This window comes from Barbus barbus (assembly GCF_936440315.1).
Source record: "Barbus barbus genome assembly, chromosome: 1".
Classification (NCBI taxonomy): Eukaryota; Metazoa; Chordata; class Actinopteri; order Cypriniformes; family Cyprinidae; genus Barbus; species Barbus barbus.
In genome coordinates this window covers 18,849,953-18,873,572 of record NC_136729.1, presented here as the reverse complement: position 1 = coordinate 18,873,572, position 23,620 = coordinate 18,849,953, and the positions used below count along the sequence as shown (strand labels likewise).

The 23,620-nt window shown below is 36.8% G+C and overlaps 1 protein-coding gene and 1 pseudogene across 2 annotated transcripts in view; one reads left to right on the top strand and one right to left on the bottom strand.

Annotated features, from left to right (window-relative positions):
* Positions 1-7,416, bottom strand: part of LOC306870540 (12S rRNA N(4)-cytidine methyltransferase METTL15-like) — a 73,675-nt pseudogene extending 66,259 nt beyond the window's left edge. The window contains exon 1 of the transcript in view: positions 7,180-7,416. The product of the transcript in view is annotated as a 12S rRNA N(4)-cytidine methyltransferase METTL15-like (transcript). The remainder of the gene's footprint in view (positions 1-7,179) is intronic.
* Positions 7,417-11,283: 3,867 nt separating this feature from the next.
* LOC306842563 (kinesin-like protein KIF18A) overlaps positions 11,284-23,620 on the top strand; it is a 35,001-nt gene continuing 22,664 nt past the window's right edge. The window contains exons 1-7 of the mRNA XM_079373503.1: positions 11,284-11,460; positions 11,795-11,875; positions 12,032-12,404; positions 12,611-12,768; positions 13,618-13,722; positions 13,854-13,964; positions 14,428-14,625. Coding sequence (XP_079229629.1) covers positions 12,086-12,404; positions 12,611-12,768; positions 13,618-13,722; positions 13,854-13,964; positions 14,428-14,625 — 891 coding nt within the window. The 5' untranslated portion in view covers positions 11,284-11,460; positions 11,795-11,875; positions 12,032-12,085. The remainder of the gene's footprint in view (positions 11,461-11,794; positions 11,876-12,031; positions 12,405-12,610; positions 12,769-13,617; positions 13,723-13,853; positions 13,965-14,427; positions 14,626-23,620) is intronic.

The following is a 23,620-nucleotide window of genomic DNA, read 5'->3' as shown; positions in this document are numbered from 1 at the left end:
ATCAAAATCACCTATTTGTCATCCTCTGCCAAGTTTCCACTCATAAAAACGTTCAACCAGAGCACAAGTTGTTATTAAAGCTCCTGATATGACTAAAGAAAAGAGAATATCACACAGGTATACATCGATAATAAAATTTTAGCCGATATAGCAATAATTATATTCACATTATGGCCGATAACGATAATTTATTTTTTTATATGGCATATATAGAAAAAAAATTATATTGTCTCAATAAATAAAAATAAAAGATTAGAAAATTTAATATTTTCAATTTAGGCATCATAGCATTTTAAGGTAGAGTATGAAATATCCATGTTAATTTTAAGACTTGTTAAACATTTAACAGTGTTATTAAAATAATGTTTCATTAACTTAGGTAATAGGTAATTTACTGTTAGGTAATATATATGTAAAAAGGGGAAACTATAAGGCACAAACCAACTGTTCAATGAAAATCTCTAATACTGGACAACAAATATGGTACAGATATTGTACATCCCTAATATAATTTGCATCACATTATAGTCCCATAATGCCCATTTGTCATGAAATTCCAAGCCTCTATATGCCTTTGAAACTTCAATGTTCAGATGAAGAGCTGTGACTAAATCTTGTTAATGAAATTCATAGCAAAAACTGAGAAGCAAGAAGACAATGCATAAACGTACATGCTTCTGTAATGATGCTGCATGAAAAGCCAGCGAGAAACTTATGGTAACATGTATACAGGCCTTTTGGCCTTTCCAATTGGCACTAACACTATGACACAGCAAGAGAATCATTACTAAAGGGTCACATCTGGTTTCGAGATTGGTCTGAAATGGCAAGGAATGAAAACGCTGAACCTGTGAACTTCCTCATATCAATCTGTTATACTCAGTTAAGCTCTATGTGTACTTGAAGATTGAGACAGAGAAGAAAAGGCAGAAAATGAAATGAAGTAAAAATGAAATCAGTCTCGCCTCATTTTTCATTTAACGCAAACTATCCCTCCGCCCTACACACACACGGCCGGAAAAACTAATCCAATTGAACGAAACGTTTAAACCAATTTTCAACTAATTTCCAAACAGAAGGGAGCAAGACATGCATCGCTACCTGTTCAGATAGGTCATGTACAGTGCAGTATTACACACGGCTGTAGGTCTGACATGGGCAGGCATGTCTATTCCCCTCAGACAGATGGAAATTCCCACTTCCCCGTCTTTTACTCCGCTGCCATTGTCATTCTCAAAAGGCTTCCACATTACACCCCTGTAATCAAACTGTAGGATTCATACTGCTCATTATTCAATTAGCCAAATGCAACAATCGCATCCTGATGGCTAAGATAATTAGTGTAAAATGGTTACCTGGCTGGCAAAGTGGATCTGCAATTCAAGGTGAATAGAATATCCAATTGTACCAAATGTAATTTTTTCAAGGCTAATTTGGTGGCTAATGAGGCTGCTCTAGTTTTGGGTAATTTATGGATGAGTGGAAGGTGAAAAAGGCCAGAATGAGAGAATAGAGAGAATTAACAAAGAATTTCCTCTGCTCTTTCTCTCTCTGTCAATGGAGGCTTCTGTAAGACACAAAACAGGTTCATGAAACACTGACAAACGAAGAAAGTGAAATCACTAGTCACTGCGGTTTCGTATAATATTCACTGCTCCTGCTTTTAAACACTTTGATATCTATGCTGTGACATCTATCTTCACCTTTCACCTTTATAGCACAAAACAAACCCATTCATTTTCCCCATACAAAATGATTTTTGATTTAACTTATATTGAAATTATTTAAATTATAACATTTTATGAATCAATTATGTAATTCATCATAAAGAATAAGCACACAGCACCTTTGTCATTCTCTTACTTTCAAGTAGTCTCTTGCTTTGAATCGAATGTTGTAATGTTATGCTTCATCTACAAGTTGGTTGTTATGGTTCAAGGACTCTTAATAAAATAATTTTTTGAACATGCCTGCTGGAGAAAATGAATGGGAATAAAAGCAAAAACACTTAGCAAGGAACTGAAATAAAATACCCACAGAAACAAGGCTGCAGAAGAAATGTCAGTGGTCACTTTTGCACTCTATGGGAAAGCACTGAAGTCAGTACAGTTTAATGCTTGAAATCCCCAAAACAGGGCTGGAAATCACTAAAAAAACAGTTTTGCAATGGCTCTGGGTGACAAGCTAAATATGGGTAACTTTCCCGCAACGGTTTCAACAGTTCCCATGGCAATAGGAAACTTAGCATGGGCCACCACACACATGTTGGTGACACCTGTAAGCAGAATGAGAAACAAAGTTTGCAGCCATCAAAGTGTTCATTTTGGATTTGTTGTGGTAATTATGCCATCGCAGGTACAGTGTGGCTGAGTGACACTTCTGAATTGGGAGCATAGGTGAATAAAAATTAAATTAGCAAAAAAAAAAAAGAAAGCGTGATGTCTTTACCGGATGTATACAAACAAAATGTTGTCAAATAAATGAAGCACAGACTATGTCGTCAACAGAGCATTCAAGGGCAATCCTGCTTACGGAACCAATTTTGATGGATTGTCAGTGAAATCTCTACTCTGCAGCTGCCGTGCCGGGGGGTGATGCGTGAAAGCCCTTCACCTGTGCTGCTATCCATTCCTGGATAACTGCGTAGGAGGTGGCGGCCGGCTGAAAGCCTACATTTACCCACTTTGGAGTAATTGCAGCGTTTACTCTTTGATTGCCTAAGAGCTCCATTCATACTCACTCCTGCCTCATTGGATGAGAGCTTCTACAGTGGGGTTGATTGCTTTACAATGGCAGATCAAAATATTAGAGTGATCCCTCTGAGCAGTCACAGTAAGCGTTTGACTAACAGTTATTATTATGCTGTCTGTCAGTGTAATAGTAAAGGAGGCTAAATTGTTCAATGGGGGGAGAAAAGAGCTGGTGCATGATCTTCTAATAATTACCAATTTGCTGCTTGCTGTCTAGATTTTGATACTAAACTGCTCATGCTATAAAACACATCTGACTAGAAGACCAAAGTCATGGCAGTGAAAGAATTCTGCTGCAACTCCAATTTAAATCAGCATGACGCAGCATGTAAAATACCCAAATAATTTCTCCACATATGTGTTTACGCTTACTCAACCCTAGATTTATAATAAGGAATAGCAAGTTTAAACTGTACATAATTAAATTTTTAAAGGTGCCATAGAATGCACTGATACAATATTTTAAATTGTTCTCTGATATCTACATAGAAGGTATGTGGCTCAGGTAAGGGCAAAAATTCTTCAGAGACGGTTTTACATGTGCATTTACAACCCTAGGATTTCTCCCTAGAATGAAATGGTATAAATGTTATTACCTGTGTACTGTGTTTCACAGTGCAGCTCAATGTTGAGCTTTGCTCTGATTGGCTGTTTTCACAGTGCGGCTCATTTCAGTAGCTCACAGGAAGGAAAAATATATATTTCAATTATTTTCTCGCGCAGTTATATCGTTGGGTAATTATACTGTAAATAAAATGCGGGGAGCCGTTATTAATATGCAGAACATTGAAACTGCTTTTAAATGCACGATCGCTTTTTAGATTCACTTTCCCTTTCGAGATTCGTGATCGCTCGTTTTTACTATGGAGCGGCAGTACTTACCACACATTTTAAAACCCCTTAACTGTCACTCACAGTTTTGAACATAGAGATTTATAGAGCACTATTCAAACTTAAATGTTTATAATTCATGAACGAAAACATTTTGTAACATGATTTTTATGTACCATTTCCATGGTACATAAAATGGTCTGATTTTAAAATGGTCCATGGTCCATGGTCTGATTTTAAAATGGGTTTCAAAGGATGAATTTTGAGATTTTAAGTTTTCAACTATATCATTTCTTATGATTTCTAAAGCGTGATAGGGAAAAAGGCAACTAGGAAAAATGTCAGAACTCCTGTTATGATGTAGATTTTTCAGGTGCACTCTTGTCATAAATTAATCTATTAGTTTCCTACGTAATTTTTTAACAAAAAAAGGTGGAAAAATATCTATTTAGGAGTCTTAGACCTTTCCAATTATATATCGTTTGTATAGTTTGATTAGATTAGGATTTAATTGTAAAATAGTGAAGTAAATTTAGGTGTCCCGCAGAGGGGACAGGTGACAGTTAACAGGTTAAAGGATCAGATGGTTGTCAGTGGTGCTCAGGATTTGTAAATCATTCGCCATTCGCAGGGTGATATGGCTATGGCTTTATGTGGTATGTAACAAGCTACCGCTAGCAAGGAGCTAATCATGTCCCTTTAATGGCTCGCATTATTTTATTAGAACGCGTTATTTGCTTTCCGTGCCTTTCTGAATACAGACACCAACCCATCCCTGCACTTCACATCCCCTGTACAGCCTGGAACATAACATTTATTTCCATGATCTGCCATTTTCGCTGTTGTCCGCGCTTGTTTCTTCACAATACCTGCAGAACTTCCGATGATTCAGCTGGCGGCTGGCCTAGAACATGCAAATGCTGGGGGCGTAACTATTAGTGATCCCAACTGTAACTTCACAGTCGGTGTTTTGTTCTGATTCGCCTATTTTTCAGTGGTCTTTTGCATTCACAAGATGTACATAAGGAGGAGGAAACAATGGTGTTTGAGGCTCATGGTATGTCATTTCCATGTACAGAACTCTTATTATTCAACTATGCCAAGGTAAATACAGTTTTCCATTCTATGGCACCTTTAAACAAATTAATTTAAAAGTATGTTCTGATATCCAATTTTACTAGAAGCTCTTTTGCCAACAAACCAATTAAAATACTAGAGTTGGGAAAAGCCTGAATTTAAAGAATTTTCTTCTAATTCATGTGTGAAATTGAATTAATTTGGCCACAATGAAATGGAATATAAATTGGAATGCCAGGAGGAGAAATTAACTGAATTGCAATTCAAAGAAATTCAATGTGTAATTTGTGGAAAATTAGGTTCAAATTCTAATGAATTTAAAAGAAGTTTAGAAGGTTTTGAAAACACTTTAGAATAAGGTTCAATGTGTTAATATGCATTAAGTGTTATGAAGTAACAATGGTCAGCACTTATAATTTCTTAATTATCCCTAATTAATTTCTACGCAAACACATTATCATACCAAGATGATAAATGATCATCGATGTATGAAAAAACATTAATTACTAATGAACAATAGAATGTTTGTAAACATTAACCAAGATTAACACATACTGTACAAAAGGATAGCTAGTTCAATAACTAATGTTAACAAATTGTCATTATTGTAAAGTGTAACCAACACCTTTAAACTTCCAGACTTTTTCAACATTCAAACTTTATCTTGACAAACTTTCTTATTGGAAAAGTTTTTATGAATTTCAATTCCAATTTCATTTCTAGTTCCTGTTTGCTACTCCATTTTAAATTTAGGATCCAAACTGGAAATCAAAAAGCATTCTCACTTCAATTCTACATGACGCACAAGCCCGTTGCATACACAGACACATCTGTGAGATACATTCCTTATTGAAGCACAGACGGTCTCATTATTTTTTATTTTATTATTTGGTTAAACGCAGGCCTTTGGCAGACTGTCTCTGCACCAGTTGGCCCATGGGCGGATAGTGAAGTTAAGAGGTGCAAACCTTAGTCAGGAGTGGTGCGGTACTGTGGCGCCCCACGTTCTGCCAACAGCGGAGCCATCACTGACTCAGTCACTGACCCGGAGCCCCCACCTGCATGAGCAACGTTTGAGCTGTAGGACCCAGCGATGCCCATCTCAAGCTGCCCACTAGAGCAGAAGGCCCTTTGACTCACGCCCATCTGGCCTTCTAGCACGTTAGAGTACGCCAAGGTCTGTGAGCACACTGCTAACTTCCCTACCCTTCCCAAGAGGGGACAGTTAACAAATCGGGAGTCCGAAAAGTTTTGGTGACGAGCAACTTTTCTTTTTTTTTCTTGTCAAGACGGCATGTGGTTAACAGAGGCGATGACAAGTCAACATTCCGCCTCCAGGTTTTCCCACATACATACACAAATACACAAACACAAAAGTTCAATGTTGCACCCTGAGTAGGAGTTAAAAGGATGCACGTTATGGTCTTCTTCATTAATTTTTTCCATCTAAACATGTCACGAATCATATGATTTCTGATGATACTAATAATCAAAAAAAGATATTTTATAGAGGGTATATGAACCAATATTTTGTATTAGATCAGATATTAATTTATGCATTTAACATTTTACAATCTTATCTCATGAAACCAGACTCGATAACTAAACATGCACTACTGGTCAAAGGTTGGATTAATTCAATTTGGTTTTAATTATGTTTTTAAAATAATTATGTTTTAGAAGAAGTTTCTTATGCTGACCAAGGCTGCAATTATTTGATTAAAAATACTGCAAACGTAATATTGTGAAATATTATAATTTTAAATAAATGTTTTCTATTTGAATCTATTTCAAAATGTAGCTTATTCCTGCGATGCAAAGCTGAATTTTTAGCAGCCATTAATCCAGTCTTCAGTGTCACATGATCCTTCAGAAATCATTGCAATATTCTAATATATATTCTGTGTATTTATATTAAAATAGATATCAGGTATTTAAAATTGCTGTAGTATTTCACAATATTACTGTTTTTACTGTATTTTTAATCAAATAAACGCTGCATTAAATAAGAGACTTCTTTCAAAAACATCAAACTTTTCAAACATTTTAAACTTTTGACCAGTAGTGTACACTCTTTGTACGTTCTTTACCCCTAAAAAGTTAATAGTAGTACTTAAGGGTATATATTACTACTCTAAGACACTAATATGCATCTTTTAGTACTAGATAAGTTACTTGGTTTTCTACTACATGTATAGTTTTGCACATTTTTTAACAATGTAGGTATTTGTGCACAGAATAATTAGACTCAAAACAGAATCACAACTGCTACAAAAGGCCAATAACAACTTACACCAACAATAAACACACAATATGTATGTATGCATGTGTGTGTGTATCTCCACTTCTGTTAAAAAAAATAATTAAGTTAATTAGTGCCTCAGTTTCTGCAATCACAGACAGTATATAAGTCCAAGAATCAAATAACACAAATGTGGTCTCACAAACAGATAGATATATAAGTAATAATAAGTGTAAACATTTCAACTCAGTGAAAGCTGATTCCTGATGAAGGACTGACCTGCCCTGGTTTGATGTCCAGAAACTGCAACCTTCACCATGACCGGTGTGTGAAAGGGTTTCTCACTTTGGGTCGACATCTCCAAATTTCTGAACTCAGTCACTGAGCCAGTATATGGCCTCTCTGGACGCCACAACTTCCTCAGCATCGCCTGAACATTCTGAACCTGTGGTCAGGAATGTCTCCCAAAGTCTGTTTGCAGGGTGCAACCATGAAACGACAACAATATAGAGGCATTTGGGCTCTGCACAGAATAGGGAAGATCAAATGTATGAGATATTTCATGAGAATAATACTGATAAGCCATCAAAATCCAAGAGGTATCATGTTGTCAAACATGACATCTGTCTTACCTACTTTGTAGGACTCATTAAAGGTTTAATTAAAAACTGAGATATCTTAAACTAGCAATACAAACATTTTAAAAAATGCAAATTAGGTGTGAACATGTACTTGTCATTAAAAAAACTCTCTCAAACTCTTATGTCTCAGCACTTAACGTCTATTTATATAAGACACAGGCAGAGACATAGGGTCACGTGTAGGACGCCAGAGGCAAGGTTTGTATGTTCAAGATCATTTTCGGATTTCGAAGGAAGTGCATGAACTTGTTGTCAAGTCTGTCAACACATGATGTATTAAAGTATATCATAGTCAAAGGTCAGTTCGGAAACATACAACTTACAGTGCAAACCGATAAAACAATACAGCAGGTTGTGAATTAAAGATTAATCGCTATTATCCTCTTAAACACGGTTGTTTAGTTCTTTATTCACCGTTGTTGTGGATGTTCATGAGTGCAGCTGCAACTGCTCCCGGAAGAAACAAGAAATTACGATTTTTTTGTTCCTTCTGTAACAAAAAAAAACAAGCTTTTAAAATCAGATGTAATCGATATCTATATTTTGGAAACAGTGTTGTAGCAATATGTTATATATGTAGAATGTGACTAAATGCATATGTGCGATACTTATGTCAATTATTTTATTCGCAATTTTTCCATTAAACCCATGTATATCACCAAGTAATATTTGTTTTATCTTTGGTCACAGCTGTTAGAGGCTTTGAAACATCATCTTGGCAAATGAAATCAGTGACATATCAGTTTAAAATACTTTTAAAAATAATAATAACTCTATAGACACTTCGAGCTGAAAAACTGATTTTGGTCACATATATGTATTAAGATTAACGTTAAATATGGCACATAAATTAAATCCCGCTAAATGACATTCGAAGTGCTCTCATAACGTTATCTAACTTAAACCTGCCATATATTACATGATTTAGGAATTATATTTTTCAATTTAAGGATACACATTTGATTTTATATACCGTGAATTAAAATTTCTATCGCCTAGATATTTTTTTTTTTTTTCACAGCTTATAGGATTTTAAGGCTTTGACATTGCTGGAAGAGGAAATATTATCCAGATAACATTTCAGGTCTTTACAAAATTAGAAAATAGAGGTTTAACAGACACAAATTTACATTTATAAAAAAATTAGCTAGGAAAATAAATAGATTTATTAGAAAATATTTGTCTTTTACATTCTTGTGAGAGTTATAAAAACCAAACAAGACATCCTTAAACACCAAAGAAATTTGTCTAAGATAAAGACACGTACAAATATACAGAAGTTTTTCCAAAAGGTAGCAACATGGACACAATCCCAAAAAAGATGACATACAGACTCATCTTCCACTCCGCAAAAGGAGCAGAGGGGATCCATCTCAGGAAACATTTTTTTTAAGATAAAGTTTGACTGGGTAAAATCGGTGTAGTAACTTAAAAGATATCTCTTTAACCTTATTAGTAATTAAATATTTGTTAGGTAAGGACCACACTTTCTTCCAAGGAATAACTTCAAAAGAATTACTCCAATAAGATATCATGGAAGGGATAGTGATTATGTCTTTCTGAAAGAGCCGTCTACTCTTTCTATTTCTGGGACAAAAAGCAAATCTTTCCTATTGCTGTTTCACAGGGATGTGTTCAAGAAGCACAAGAAGGTAAAGAATTAGATGAGTTTTTTAAAAGTGCAGTTACTCCACTGGGTATGGCATCCATCACTATGGCAAAGTCACGAGGGGTGACAGGTATTTAGTTAAGAATTCTGATTGAGAAAGTAAAAGACCATTTGAGTTTAAAAGTTGAGAAACTAAAAGAATATTATTATTAAACCAATCTGAAAAGAAAATAGTTTTATTTTTGCATCGAATATCTTGATTATTCCAAATAAAATACCTGTGGAGACTAAAATTGTGTTTGTAAATTAAGTGCCAGGCCAAAAGCACCTGCTTATGGAAGTTTGATCATTTGATGGGCAATTTAGAAAAATTAGAATTACATTCCAACAGAAAGGGGAGACCACCAACTTTAGAAAAAATATAATTGGGAATAATGTTCCATATGGATTCAGAATCATTAAAAAATTGTCTCAACCAATTTATCTTAAATGTATTTTTAAAGAAGCGAAATCCAGAAAATCAAGTTTAAGACAACATATTTTTTGATGTAATGTCTCTTTTGTTTCCATAAGAAGTCAAAAAGCATTCTATTAACCTCTAAACAAATTGATTTGTCGACATGCTACCTTGTTTTTTAAAACAAGGTAGTGTCGTCAGCCAATTGGCTTATAAGAATATGTTTATCAACTATATTAATCCCTTGTAATTGACTATCTGACAAAAAAAAAGTAGTAAGAAGTTGAGCAGCTATTAAGAACAGGTAAGGTGATGCAGGGCAGCCCTGTCGAACTCCTCTTGACACATTAAACCTTGGAGAAACTCCAGATTTAAGATTAATTGAGCAGTTGCCATTTTTATATAAAGTCTGTACCATTTTGCAAAAGAAATCACCAAAACCGCGTTTATACAGGGATTGTAAAATAAAATCATGTTCAAGGGAGTCGAAGGCTTTATAAAAATCCACAAACAACATAAAACTTTCCTCTCTAATCAGTTGATAGTCTAATAGATCCAAAACAAGGCATATGTTATTAGCAATATGCCTCTTTGGAATGAAGCCTGACTGAGTTTCGTCTAGTATTGAGCCCAGAACATGTTTAATTCTTTTTGCCATTAGCAAAGCTAATATCTTGTAATCACAGTTTAACAAGCAGATTGGACGCCAATTGTCAATCAACAGAATATCTTTCTTAGGTTTAGGTGTTAAAGTAAGTAACCCCTGTGATAAGGAAGGTGGGAGTGTTTCAGAAGTAATACTCTCCAAAAAAGTCTTAAGCAAAAAGGGAGCTAAATCATCAGCAAAACTTTTGTAAAATTCAGCTGTCAGCCCATCTGCACCCGGAGACTTATTGTTCTTATGAGCTTCAATGGACTCAATTATTAATCAGCAGATGTCACCATCGCAGGTGAACTTATCTTTATTAGATAATGGTCTAATATTCTTCAAAGACTGGAAAATAGACAACGCTGTATCTATGCAAACATTTGACTTGTAAAGATTGGAATAAAAGTTCGCACAAAATGAATTTCTTTAGGATCAGAAGTAAGAGTACCATTTATATTTAAAGAGTTAATAATAAAATTTCTTCAAATATTTTATTTTTTTCCATTCTGAAGAAGTATGCTGTACTTTGCTCTCCTTGCTCCATCCATCCTGCTCTAGAACGAATAAAGCCCCCCTGTGCCCTACCTACACCTTATACATAGTGTCTAACCGAGTTTGCAGATCACTGAATTCTATTAACTCAGCATCTGACAAACCTTCCTGCATTTTACTACAGAGAATCATTATTTTAGAGATGACAGACTCCTCTTCAAGTCTTTTAAGTTTAGTTAAATGACTGCCAAAATGACTGCACATTTACCTACTTCATGTTTAAGGAGCTCCCAATTGAGGACATATTTATTTTCCTTTTGAGCTTTGATCCAGTAATATTTAATAAAAAAATATATAATGATTTTCTCAGTTGATCATACTTAAGCAAAGAAGAGTTGAACTTCCAATAAGAGGTTCTAAGTCTTGAAGAAGAGAAAGCTGAAGACAGAGGGGACTGGATAAGAGTTGCCGTATGATCCGCTCTATCGCCTAGAGTCAATCGTAGCGTCATACGTCGCCTGACGTAAGAATGTTCTCGTCCAATCAGATGCAGGGACGGAACAGCAGCTTGTGTTTGAAATCTTCGCGCTTAGGGTTTTGTTTTTGCTTAATGTCAGCTCGACTGTTAAGTTTAAAGTTAAATAAAGAGAAATTAAAATTCTCTTAATACAATAGTCAAATCATTCGTCGTGGATTCATATTGTTTCATATGGTAGGTCATACGCATTTTATAGCGTTAACTTATCTTTTGTGATTGAAATGAAAGCGATGAGCAGTTAGCTGCAGCTTTTAGCCCAACGCTAGCAAATGCTACTAACTAATACAAATAAGAGCTTTAAAGTAAACCTCAACGGAACTTAACAGACATATGGGTCGATGATATAGTCTATTAATGATACAGTGAATGGCCTTTTGTTAATGCTCTTACAATAATTTACCACCAGGTTTGCATGGTTCATCCATGGCCTTATATTAAAACATGTTATGTAAGTCTGATGATGTTGAACGTTAATTTTGTTATTTAAATCCCCCTGTTCTTCTGTTAGAGTTTATTTATAAAGGTATCAAGCCACAATAAAAGAAATCATGCTTTGCCAGCGTGGATACCTCTGTCTTGACATCCAAAAGTAAGTTAGCCTATCTCATTACAGAATGTGAAGTAATAGGAAAATATGGCATTCTTGTTTGTTTGTTATGTACCTACATAAAAAGTTCTGAAGAATAATTTGGAATATGCCTTGTTTGAAATCACTGTTTGTAAATTATTCTCTTGTGTTTTACAGATAATCAAACACTAAGAAGCAGAGATTTTCAGTGGAAAGCCGTGAAATAGGACAATGTCGGATGGGGAGGTGTGCAGCCACGTAAAAGTGGTGGTCCGTGTCCGTCCTTTAAACAACAAAGAAAAGGATGGAAATCACAAGAAGGTTGTCCACGTAGTCGACAACCACATGCTTATCTTTGATCCTAAAGAGGAAGAAGTGACATTTTTCCGGGGACAGCGGGTAGGCAACAGGGATGTGCGGAGGAGAGCCAATAAGGACCTGAAGTTTGTGTTTGACAGCGTGTTTAGGGAGGACTCTTCACAGGTGGAAGTTTTCGAGAACACCACTAAAGCAATAGTGGATGGTGTCCTAAATGGCTACAATTGCACTGGTGAGACATTTGATATCTCTTCAGGAATTTTGCATGGTGTATTTATTTATCATGCTAATAATCTGGTCATTTATGGATTTTTCAAATGGATGCTATTAAAATCTTTGCCACTATTTGATACTCCTCATGATGCTTTTGATGTCATTATGACTGCTGGTTTAGCGATAATGTTTTTTATTCTTAAATGTGTTTTTTTGTTTGGCCAGTGTTTGCTTATGGATCTACAGGAGCAGGAAAAACACACACCATGTTGGGCAATAGTGATGCTCCAGGAGTGATGTTTCTCACTATGAAAGAACTGTTCGCTCGTATGGACCTCATCAAGGAGGACAAAGTGTTTAACATCGCTTTTTCTTATCTCGAGGTAAGGTTTCAAATTTAAACAGCATTGTGGATTTATTGATTAAGATTTAAGTTTTTAATTATTAATACCTGGAGGATATCTTTGTGTCACTTTATTAATATGCCGTTCTAAAAATGGGGTTTGTAAGATTTTTTAAATGTTTTTGAAAGAGGTTTTATGCTCAGCAAGGCTGAATTTATTTGATAAATAAAATAAGTAATACTGTGAAATATTATAATTTAAAATGTGTTTTAGTATATTTTTAAATGTAGCTTATTATGATGGCAAAGCTGAATTTTCAGCAGCTATAACTCCAGGCTTCAGTGTCACATGATCCTTCAGCAGTCATTCTTGTATACTGATTTGGTACATTTCTTATTAACATTTCTTATTTCTATTACTGAAGCTTGTGCTGTTTAATATTATTGTTAGATACTTTTTTTCCCAGGGTTATTTGATGAATAAAAATGACAAAAGAACATTCATTTGAATACTTTTGTAACAATGTAAAAAACTTTAAATAAACCTTGCTGAATAAAAGTATTAATTAAAAAAAATCTTATTGACACCAAACCTTTAATGATACTGTGTATTTTAAGTTGCTCTCAAGGTTTTATTTATTTATCTTGCCAAAATATGACAGTCGTCTTAGACTTAGACACTTAGCAGCATTAATACAGAGGCACACAAAAACAAAACATTTCAGCTTACTAGTTTTCAAGTACCTTTTTAATATGAGAAAAATACCGAATGCATCTAATAAAAAGTGCTAGATTTGAGTTAGCTCTGGCTTATTGTACCTGAAGCAGTGTGAGTTAGTCAGCCCTTTTGTGTTTCTAGCAATGGGTTTCTGCGCTTTCTCCTGAACAGGTTTATAATGAGCAGATTCGGGATTTGATAACTAACTCTGGTCCATTGGCGGTGAGAGAGGACAGCTCCAATGGAGTTGTTGTTCAAGGACTCACCCTGCACCAGGTGAAGTTGGGCTGCATGTCATCTGTGCATTTTCCGTGACCTTGATCCATTTCACCATAGTCCACAAAGAGTTGTCGTTGATTTGCCTTGTCTGATGGTGTGTGTGTGTGTCAAATCTCATTACTTTGTAGCCCAAATCTGCAGAGCACATCCTTGAAGCTCTTGATTATGGTAACAGAAACAGGACGCAGCACCCCACTGACATGAACGCCACGTCTTCCCGCTCCCATGCCGTATTCCAGGTAAAAGGCTTCTCGCAGTCTCGACTCTTTTCTCTGTAAATATCGCATCTGGTTCTGTGTAAATGTTTTTATGCTGCTAGGCCTCATTCTGTGTGCGATGACCCCCCCGTGGGGTTTGAGCAACTTTACATTAATCCCCTTGTTTTGATATTGAGCGTGAGCTGCCAGTTGACTTACCTGAATAGACAATTTTTGTTTCCTAGAAGATTTGACAAGGCAATAATAAATCATGCCGTTTGGCTTTTCTGTTTTATTTCTAGATTCTAAAACATAATTTGTTTAAAAAGCAATAAAGCTTTAATCTTCTCTGCAATCCAACATCAGTCATCTATATATTGATCTGGATGTTTCAGAGTTAACAGCACAGTTCAAACCAGTGTCAGCTGGCTTATAAAGTTGTCAGGCGAAAATATAAATATACAATCTAACTGAAAGATGTTCTCGTACCATCTTTTTTCTTCAGATCTACTTGAGGCAGCAGGATAAGACAGCCAGTCTCAATCCAAATGTTCGTGTGGCCAAGATGAGCTTAATCGACCTGGCCGGCTCAGAAAGGGCCAGTGCAACCAGTGCCAAGGGGGCTCGTCTCAGAGAGGGGGCCAACATCAACCGCTCCCTCCTCGCCCTGGGGAATGTCATCAACACGCTCGCCAACCCCAAAGTAGGTTGAGGGATTACCCAGATCTTGTTGAAAAGATGAATCTTGTTGAATCGGTTTTATTATTTCAGATTTAAATTGGATGTTGCAAACATGGGCTGCGATTTGAAATGTGTACACTTCTAGTTAAAGGTTTAGAAAGAATTGTTTCTTCTTGTGATCTTAAACCTGTTCTTCTAAAGACCAAGAGCAATAAGTACATTAGTGTTCACGCAAATGCATGATAATGTTCTGTTTATTATAAGCACACTCTGCAGTTATGTTTTCTGCCATTTTAAATGCTCAAGCTCTTTAAAGTCCAGTGGATTCTGATTGGCCGGCAATGTTTTTAATATTGATCAGCTGGGAAAAAATTGTTCCGAAAGTAATTTCAACTATATTGTTCCTCAGTATCTTTATTGCAATAGATATCATAATATCATAATATTTTGGTTTCAACATGATCCATGAAATTTATTTTGATAAATGATGATAAATAATCTCTGTTTGGCAAAATTTGAAATGCTCACATTATTGAAACCTTAACAATAAATGCCTATGAAAAACCTTGCAACCGCATTAACACAAGTTCTTAACATGACAACCTTAACCATAAAGTCTCTATGCTTATGGCCTTTAAATGATCTAATATAATATGCTGCCATACCTGTTACATGCTTTTTTCATCTTGCTCTGTGGCTTTTGCTAGTTTTCATAATCTTATTTGTTTAGCAATGAAATGTTTGTAGTTCTGCTATGCGACCATGTCTGCCAAAGTTTCTTTGTGATGGTGCATTGAAAACAAATTTGTTGCTTAGTATTATTGACAATTTCTTGATTTTATCAATTAGTGCATCAAAAAGTACAGTACTTTTAGCTTTATTTAACACAAATGTGTACAGTAGTTATGGGAATTCTGTGTGGTTCTACCATAAAACCAATTACCTGCAATCCTGCTGTATTGTAAACAAATGTATTTACTGTATCACTATTACTTATCTTCACTTTAGCCTTTGTTGGTCTTTATCCAGTCTGGGTCAGCTGGGTTCATACTGTGCTGTGGCACATTTGCTCTGATGGTATTAGCCTTAGCCTCTCCTCTTTGCTTTTGGGACAAACCCAAAGGCTCCGCTCGCTCTATGGTTCAGGGACTGATGCTATCAGAGTCAGGAGACCTACAACTCAGACTCTGTTGTGTACACTTATCCCTTTCCTCAGGGCTGGTGTGTGTGTGTGTCCTGCTCATGCACTAGTGCTGATTCCAGTACGCCTCCACCAGAGACACTGTGGGGAATGGAATCCAGATTTTCCGTCTCGGAGACGGTTTGAGGGTAATTTACCACCCAATCCCATTAGCCCGTGACAGATATAGAATGTAGTCTTAGAAAATGGCTGTTAAATCTGCCTTGCAGTGTTTGATTTGTGCCATAAGCTATTATAAACCATTCTTTAATTATTTTTGGGTGTTAGGTGGAAATGTGCTGCTGTGCATGTCACAAATACTGATAGTGTTACAACTTTTAACTCTCATTGGTTATGAAAAACCACTGAATGCATGTCTGCTTCTTGAAATTGATTTTCAAATTACTTCTACTCAACAGGGTAATTTAAGGGTCATACCTACTGTTCAAAAGTTTGGACTCAGTATGTTTTTTAGAAAGGAATTAATGCTCTTATTCTGCAAGGTTGCATTAAATTGACACTGAGTGACATTACAAACATTTTTAATGTTACAAAATATTTATATTTTAAATAAGTGCTTTGAATGTTTTATTAATTAAAGAATTCTGAAAATAATGTATTACAGTTTCCACAAAAAAATATCAAGCAACATAACTGTTTTTAACATTGGTAATAATAAGAAACCTTTCTTGATCAACAAATCAGTATATTATAATGATTTCTGAAGGTTCATTTGACACTTATGACTGGAGTAATGATGCTGAAAAGTCAGCTTTTTCATCACTGCAATAAATTACAACTATATTAAAATGGGAAAATTATTGTATATTGTAAAAAATATTTGGCAATATTACTACTTTTACAGTATTATCAAAAAATGCAACCTTGGTGGACATACGACTGCTTTCAAAAACATTTAAAAATCTTTCGAAAAATCCTGTATTTTAAACGGTATTGTCCATACGAAGAGGATTCAGTATTGAAAACAAGTGAACAAGTGAAGTGAAGTGACCCATACTTGGAATGTGAACACACACACACCGTGAACACACACCCGGAGCAGTGGGCAGCCATTTATGCTGCGGCGCCCGGGGAGCAGTTGGGGGTTCGGTGCCTTGCTCAAGGGCACCTCAGTCGTGGTATTGAGGGTGGAGAGAGCGCTGGACATTCACTCCCCCCACCTACAATCCCTGCCGGCCCGAGACTCGAACCCACAACCTTTGGATTACGAGTCCGACTCTCTAACCATTAGGCCACGACTTCCATATTGTCAATATGAACAGGTAACTGAGGTCAGTCTCTTCCTCAAACTAATGATATTCTTCAGTAATGTCTGTAACCATAGTGACACACAACAGCAAAAACACAAATATGAAGATTTTGTTGTTTTTTATGGATTTAATTCTAAACAATTTCAAGCAACTCCTGCTGTTTTTAGACACTTTGATATTAAGCCAGTTTTGTCCAATTAGTTTTTCTTGTTCTCCTCCTCCTAAAAACTTAATGTCTTTGTTTCCTTCTCCGACCACACAATACTACAGTTTTCTGACATTTTTCATAACCTGAGAGATGTTGGAAATCCTATCACTGGTGATAGCGCAACAAAGTATGTGCCTTATTCCATACGCATGTCAAGGACACAATAGATGACCAGTGTTTGACTGCATTTCAGTCCATGCAGTGCACATCAAATGAACTCGCACTAAAAATATGATTGTGGTGACTCAGGTCTCCTGTATCTCTGGCTGAGATTGATAGAACAAGAACATCTGCAAAGGGTGTGTGTGTGTGTGTGTGTGCGTGCGCACACGTCACTCCAGTTAGTTTCACGTGATCCTTCAGAAATCATTTTAATATGCTTATTTGGTGTTTAAAAAAATTATCAATGTTGAAAACAGTTCTGCTTATTGTCTTTGAAAACTGATATTCTTTGAGGATGGAAAGTTAAAAATGAAAAGGATTTATTTTTTTTAATAGAAAAATAGTATCACACTTAATCAATTTAAAGGTGCCATAGAATGAAAAACTGTCTTTACCCTGGCATATTTAAATAATAACAGTTCTGTACATGGAAATGACATACAGTGAGCCTCAAACACCATAGTTTTCTCCTTCATATGTAAATCTCGTGATTAAAAAAGACCACTGAAAAACAGGCGAATCAGAACATAACACCGACTGTAAAGCAACAGTCGGGATCACTACGCCCCCAACATTTGCATAAACCCGCCCTTGTTCTAAGCCGGCCGAACCATCAGAAGCTCTGCAGGTATTGTAAATAAACAAGCGCAGACAACAGCGAAAATAACAAAATAAATTTTATGTTCCAGGCCGTGCAGGGGGTGTGAAGTGCAGGGATGGGTTGGTGTCTGTATTCAGAAAGGCACAGAAAGCAAATAACGCGAGCCACTAAAGGGACATGGTTAGCTCCTTGCTAGCGGTAGCCTGTTACAGTACATAAGATTTCACTCTCAGTAAGGAGAGATGAGGATGATGGCGAATGACTTACAGATCCTGAGCACCACTGACAAGCATCTGATCTTGTGAAATGTGTGGTAAGTACTGTTGCTCCATAATGTAAACATAGTTTGTGTGATCGCGTCTCTTGAAAGTGAAACTATAACGCGATCAATGGATCGTTCAAAAGCAGTTTCAATGTCTCGCATATTAATAACGGCTCCCTGATGCCCGCGTTTTATATACAGTATAATTACCCGACGATATAACTGAGAGAGAAAGTATTTAAATATATATTTTCCTCCCTGTGCTTCCTTCTTGCTGATGAGCCGTACTGTGAAACAGCCAATCAGAGCAGAGCTCAACATTGAGCAGCACTGTGAAACAGCCAATCAGAGCAGAGCTCATTATTATTCATGACCCTGCCAAATAAGTCAATAACAGACCGTTTCATTCTAGGGAGAAATCCTAGGGTTGTAAATGGACATGTAAAATCGTTTCTGGAGATTTTTTGCCCTTACCTAAGCCACATACCTTCTGTGTAGATATCAGAGAACAATTTAAAATACTGTATCAATGCATTCAATGGCACCTTTAATGCATCCTTGTGTAGTAAGTGTTAATTTCTTAAGGCTTGTTCACACCAAGGACCATAGCTATAAAGATATAGTTCTAAAAATTGTTCTCAATATTAAGGAATAGCAGAGTTCACACCACATCTATAACAATAAAGGCACAGAGAAACGATATCAGTGGAATCCCTTCCAGAACAATTTTTTTTCCAGCTGATGAAAGATAAAATCATTGACACCCAATCAGAATCAATCCTACTATCACGAGCTCAAGAATTTAAAGCAGCAGCTGAGCATGTGCTTAGAATAAACAGATGATATCGTCCACTCGTGTGGATGCTAATATTATCTTTATAGTTCTCATCCTTGGTGTGAACGGGTCTTTACTGACCCCAAAATTTTGAATGTTATTGTACGGTGATAAAGGATTGACTGCTCCCACAAACATGTGCGTGCATAACTATTGTAGCTGTTGTTTCTCAAACGTTTGTTTTCAGCGATGAAGTACTGTGAGTTTGATGAGTTTACTTGTTCTTGCACATGTCCAAGTTTCTCAGTTGCAGGCTTGTTTGTGTTTATTTTACTGAAGAGCAAAATAGAGCGAGGCAGTTCTGTTTTGTTTTACTCGTTTGCTTTGTCTGGAGTTATTCAGCATGCAGTACATCTTTGTTTTGTCCTGTAGTACAGCTGAATCTTAACAAGCCGGTGACCCATAAATATGGGATTGGTCAACAACCTCATGTTCACTTGAGTTATCTTAGTACTTGATAAGTGCAAGCCCTCTTTCTGTTTATTGTCTGCTAAAGCCGGATGCATGTTCTTTTTTCTTGTAAATTGATTGTATTTGTAGTCATGATCTCATTCATTGTTGTTCTGGCTCTGTTTTAGGGATTTTTTGATTTGTTTATGTGCTTTCGTGTTTGTGTTGTGTCTTCTGTGGTTTTTGTATTTGCCGTTTGATGCCGAAGTGTTTCGGCTGGTGTGTGTGTGTGTAAGGTGAGGAGGTTTGTCCCTGTCTCTGGGCCCCTCCACAGGCAGCTTCATAGGTATTGTTTTCATGCCATCCGCATAAATTAACCTGTCACGCAGACGGCTCTCCTTACCCATGTTCTCCTGGGAGGCCAGTCACACGCACTGCTAACACAGTCGTGCCAACAGAGAGAACATGCTGCCTTCTGAAATGTGATTTTTCACAGACTAGCTATCATGATGGTGCTACTTGTATGTTTTTTTTAGGTTACATAAGCTGGTGTTTTATCACTGAAAATGCCCGCTTTCTTAGTGCAGTTCCTACCAGAGAACAAGAAAACGACTGAAAAGTGGGCCACGGTCTTTATTTCACCCTTTTGCAAAGGAGTTTGTGAGGTTCCCAGCAGGCCACCACTTGATTCAAAACTATAATGAAAACATGAGCCCATACACAGTCCAGATGTAGGCTATAGTTTGGGACATCAGCTGGACGAGATCAGATATACAACATTTCCACATTTCACTCCCCTGACTGCTTTATTTTCCCCTGTGTTTGTGTTGGTAAATTGTGCATGTCATTCTCCATGTATGTTAACTGTTCCACATCGGCTAAGTGGAAACTTGGCTTTGATGTTTTTTTGCGGATGCTGAGATATGGACTGTGTATCAGTCACTAGATCCTGAGATTAATTAGACCATCAGTTTGTGAATGCTTTCTTTTGTGGGTCAGACAGGCCAGCGAGATGAAAGACAGAGTGCCAATTGGCTGTTTGAACATGTTTAACAGCATGAAGCTGTTGAGATGAGACAAATCTTGAGACAAAAATGATTGTTAGGATGTGTTAGAAGGTCAGTCTGTATCATTGTTATTTGCTGCCTTATTCTAAAAATTTTTAAAAAAATATTTCAATTTACTGAAAGAAGTGAGAATGTAGTGTTTTCGCTAGCAAAATTGGCTCATCTCGCAAGTTTTGAAATGTAAAATCTCTGAATTACTCAATATTCATAATCTGTAATGCTTGGCTTGCTGTAGTCTGAAATTGTATCCCTTAAAACTCATCTTTGATCATCAAAATTACATTTAAATGTTTTTTCCTGTGAAAATAATTTTCTCACGTCTTAAAATAGCTTGTACTCTACACCCTTGCCTCATTTACTATACGAGGATCTATGAATCCATCCTCTGCACTTCAATAACTGTCTGGTTTAGCTCAGCTACCAAATCTGACCTCAGAAGACTTACGGAGGGTTGTCCGGACTGCTGAGCGAATCATTGGTACAACCCTCCCCACTCTCCAAGAACTGTACTTATCCAGAGTGAGCAAAAGGGCTGGTAAAATCATTCTGTACCCCTCACATCCAGCACACTCTCTCTTTGAACTGTTACCATCTGGTCAACACTACAGAGCTCTGAGAACCAGAACAACCAGACACAGGAACAGTTTCTTCCCTCAGGCAATCCATCTCATGAACACTTGACACTAAACATGGAACACACAACTCTATTATACATTTATTCACCACACATACTTTTTTTTTTTTTTTCATTTCAAATTTGCACATATCAGACCTGTACACACACAATTGTCTATATTATATGTTGTGTTTTTGCTATTTTGTACATTGCCTATTTGTATATTATTCTTTTATTATCTGTGTCCTGTCCTTTTGCTGTCTTTCTGTTGCACTGTGGAGCTTCTGTCACTAAAACAAATTCCTCGTATGTGTAAACATACCTGGCCAGTAAAGCTCATTCTGATTCTGAATATACAAATTAGCCCCGCCTCTACTCAGTCACACCAGCCAGGGCCTCCTAATCCACAGATAATGACTAATAAAACAGTTTTTTACTAGCGGACAACTACAGTGTGGATACTGTAACAGTCGTTAAAGTTACTTACTCAAAATGCCTTGAAGACTCGAATGCAGCCAAGTTTGTGATTCTTAATTCGTGCCCATGAGTGAAGTGCGGCTGCCAATGCGGGAGAGGTGGGTCTGACTCCGGGCTACTTTAACACTGTTGCCGTGGGTTATTATTCAAGTTAGCGGTTCAAAATTCACGTTAAGCCACGACTTCATGGGTTTTTTTGCTCTATTTTATTTTTGGTTTTGTGCTGGTAATCCTATTGGAATATTTTGCTTGCGATCTCTGTGTGCCGCGCTTGTATAAATGGAGAGAGGGATATGCTAGGAATCTATCCCTTGATGTGATTGGTTATTTAATTTTGTGACGTAGCATACTGAGAGCTGTTTCAAACCGCATTTCTGTAACGGCCTTTGGGAAACTAGTTCAGGTGATGTGATTTCAAGTTTTTCTTTCTCTTTGGAGTGTTACGAGCTGTTCATGCATACATAAGATCCCTGAAATTGCAAAGACTAAAGTCTCAAAACCAAAGAGATATTCTTTATAAAAGTTATGACTCGACCACGCCCCCTAAAACGGCTCATTCAAACACGCCCCCACATGTCTACGTCACGGTGTGGGGAGATTTGCAAAACACCGCCCAAATGTATACGCAATGAATTTTCGCTGTAGTATTGTTGCTGTCGCCGGCGCCATGTCCTGGAGACACTGTGTTTCATTGTGAAAGCGAAAGTACTTTGTTTGGGCTTCCAAAAGAGGACACAACTAGAAATCAGTGGTTAAGTTGCCGGGACACGGCATCACAATACAGTAAAGGGGGTGTAACATTTCAGTCTCGCGCTTGAGGTATTCGGCCAGTCACAATGCACTGGATAGCTGGCCAATCAGAGCACGTCTCTCTTCTCAGAATGATGAGCTTTGTAAAAATCATTGTGGCAGTTGTGGCCTGATGGATAGAGAGTTGGATTTGTAACCTGAAGGTCGTGGGTTCAAGTCTCAGGGATTGTAGGTGGGGAAGTGAATAACCAACACTCTCTCCACCCTTGATACCACGACTGAGGTGAGACCCTTGAGCAAGGCACCGAACCCCCAACTGTTCCCTGGGCGCCGCAGCATTGGCTGCCCACTAAAGTGTTAAACTCCTATTTAAAATGCTTTTAAAACTATCGAAATGCAAAGATTCTCCATAGACTTGCATTAAAAAAAGAAGCTTGTCTTGGATTGTTAGTGACATTTTAAGGTGAAACTTAGTGGGGGATCCATTGTAAATGAAATGTAAACTCGTATTAGAAACAGCCTAAAATGAAATTTTACGCCTAATCATGTAATCTCTGCTGAGTTTTAGAAGGCTGTATCAGTTTTATTTTTCAGTCATTGTTTCTTGTGTGCTGTTCACTAGGGGTGTGCGATATATATCGTCTGCGATAATATCGTAATTGTTGTTTTAATGATGTGCAATTTGACAATATCGAGTATTTTACTAAAACCATACAAAACACCTAAGGAGTGCATGCTTACATTAGCCTAGGTGATGATGAAGCTGGTTAAACAGTGCACGTGCGCATTTAGAGTGTGTTCTTTCACTGCATGATTCAGTCTATTAAAATGCATTAAGAATGATCGCAAAATTCAAGATATGGGGGCAGAAAATGTATATATTTGTTTCATGCCGTTTTTTCTTCTAAAAATAAACATGATTACAAATGTAATCTTGATTTAATACAACAGTTCAATAAACAATAAGTTAATATTAAGAGACGTTTTAGACACTATATTGCCTGTTTTTGCTCCATTTCGTCGACAAACAATAATTCCAAAAAGCCACAGCACTGTTTTGCGTCTCTGAGCAACATGAAGGTGTTTGTTCCTGAATGAATCAACCGTTAAATGATTCGGTTCAGTCGCAATGACTCCCTTATTAACAGCGGTTTTAATTTCACATTTAAAGTCTCTTTTCATTTTTAAAAATAATTTT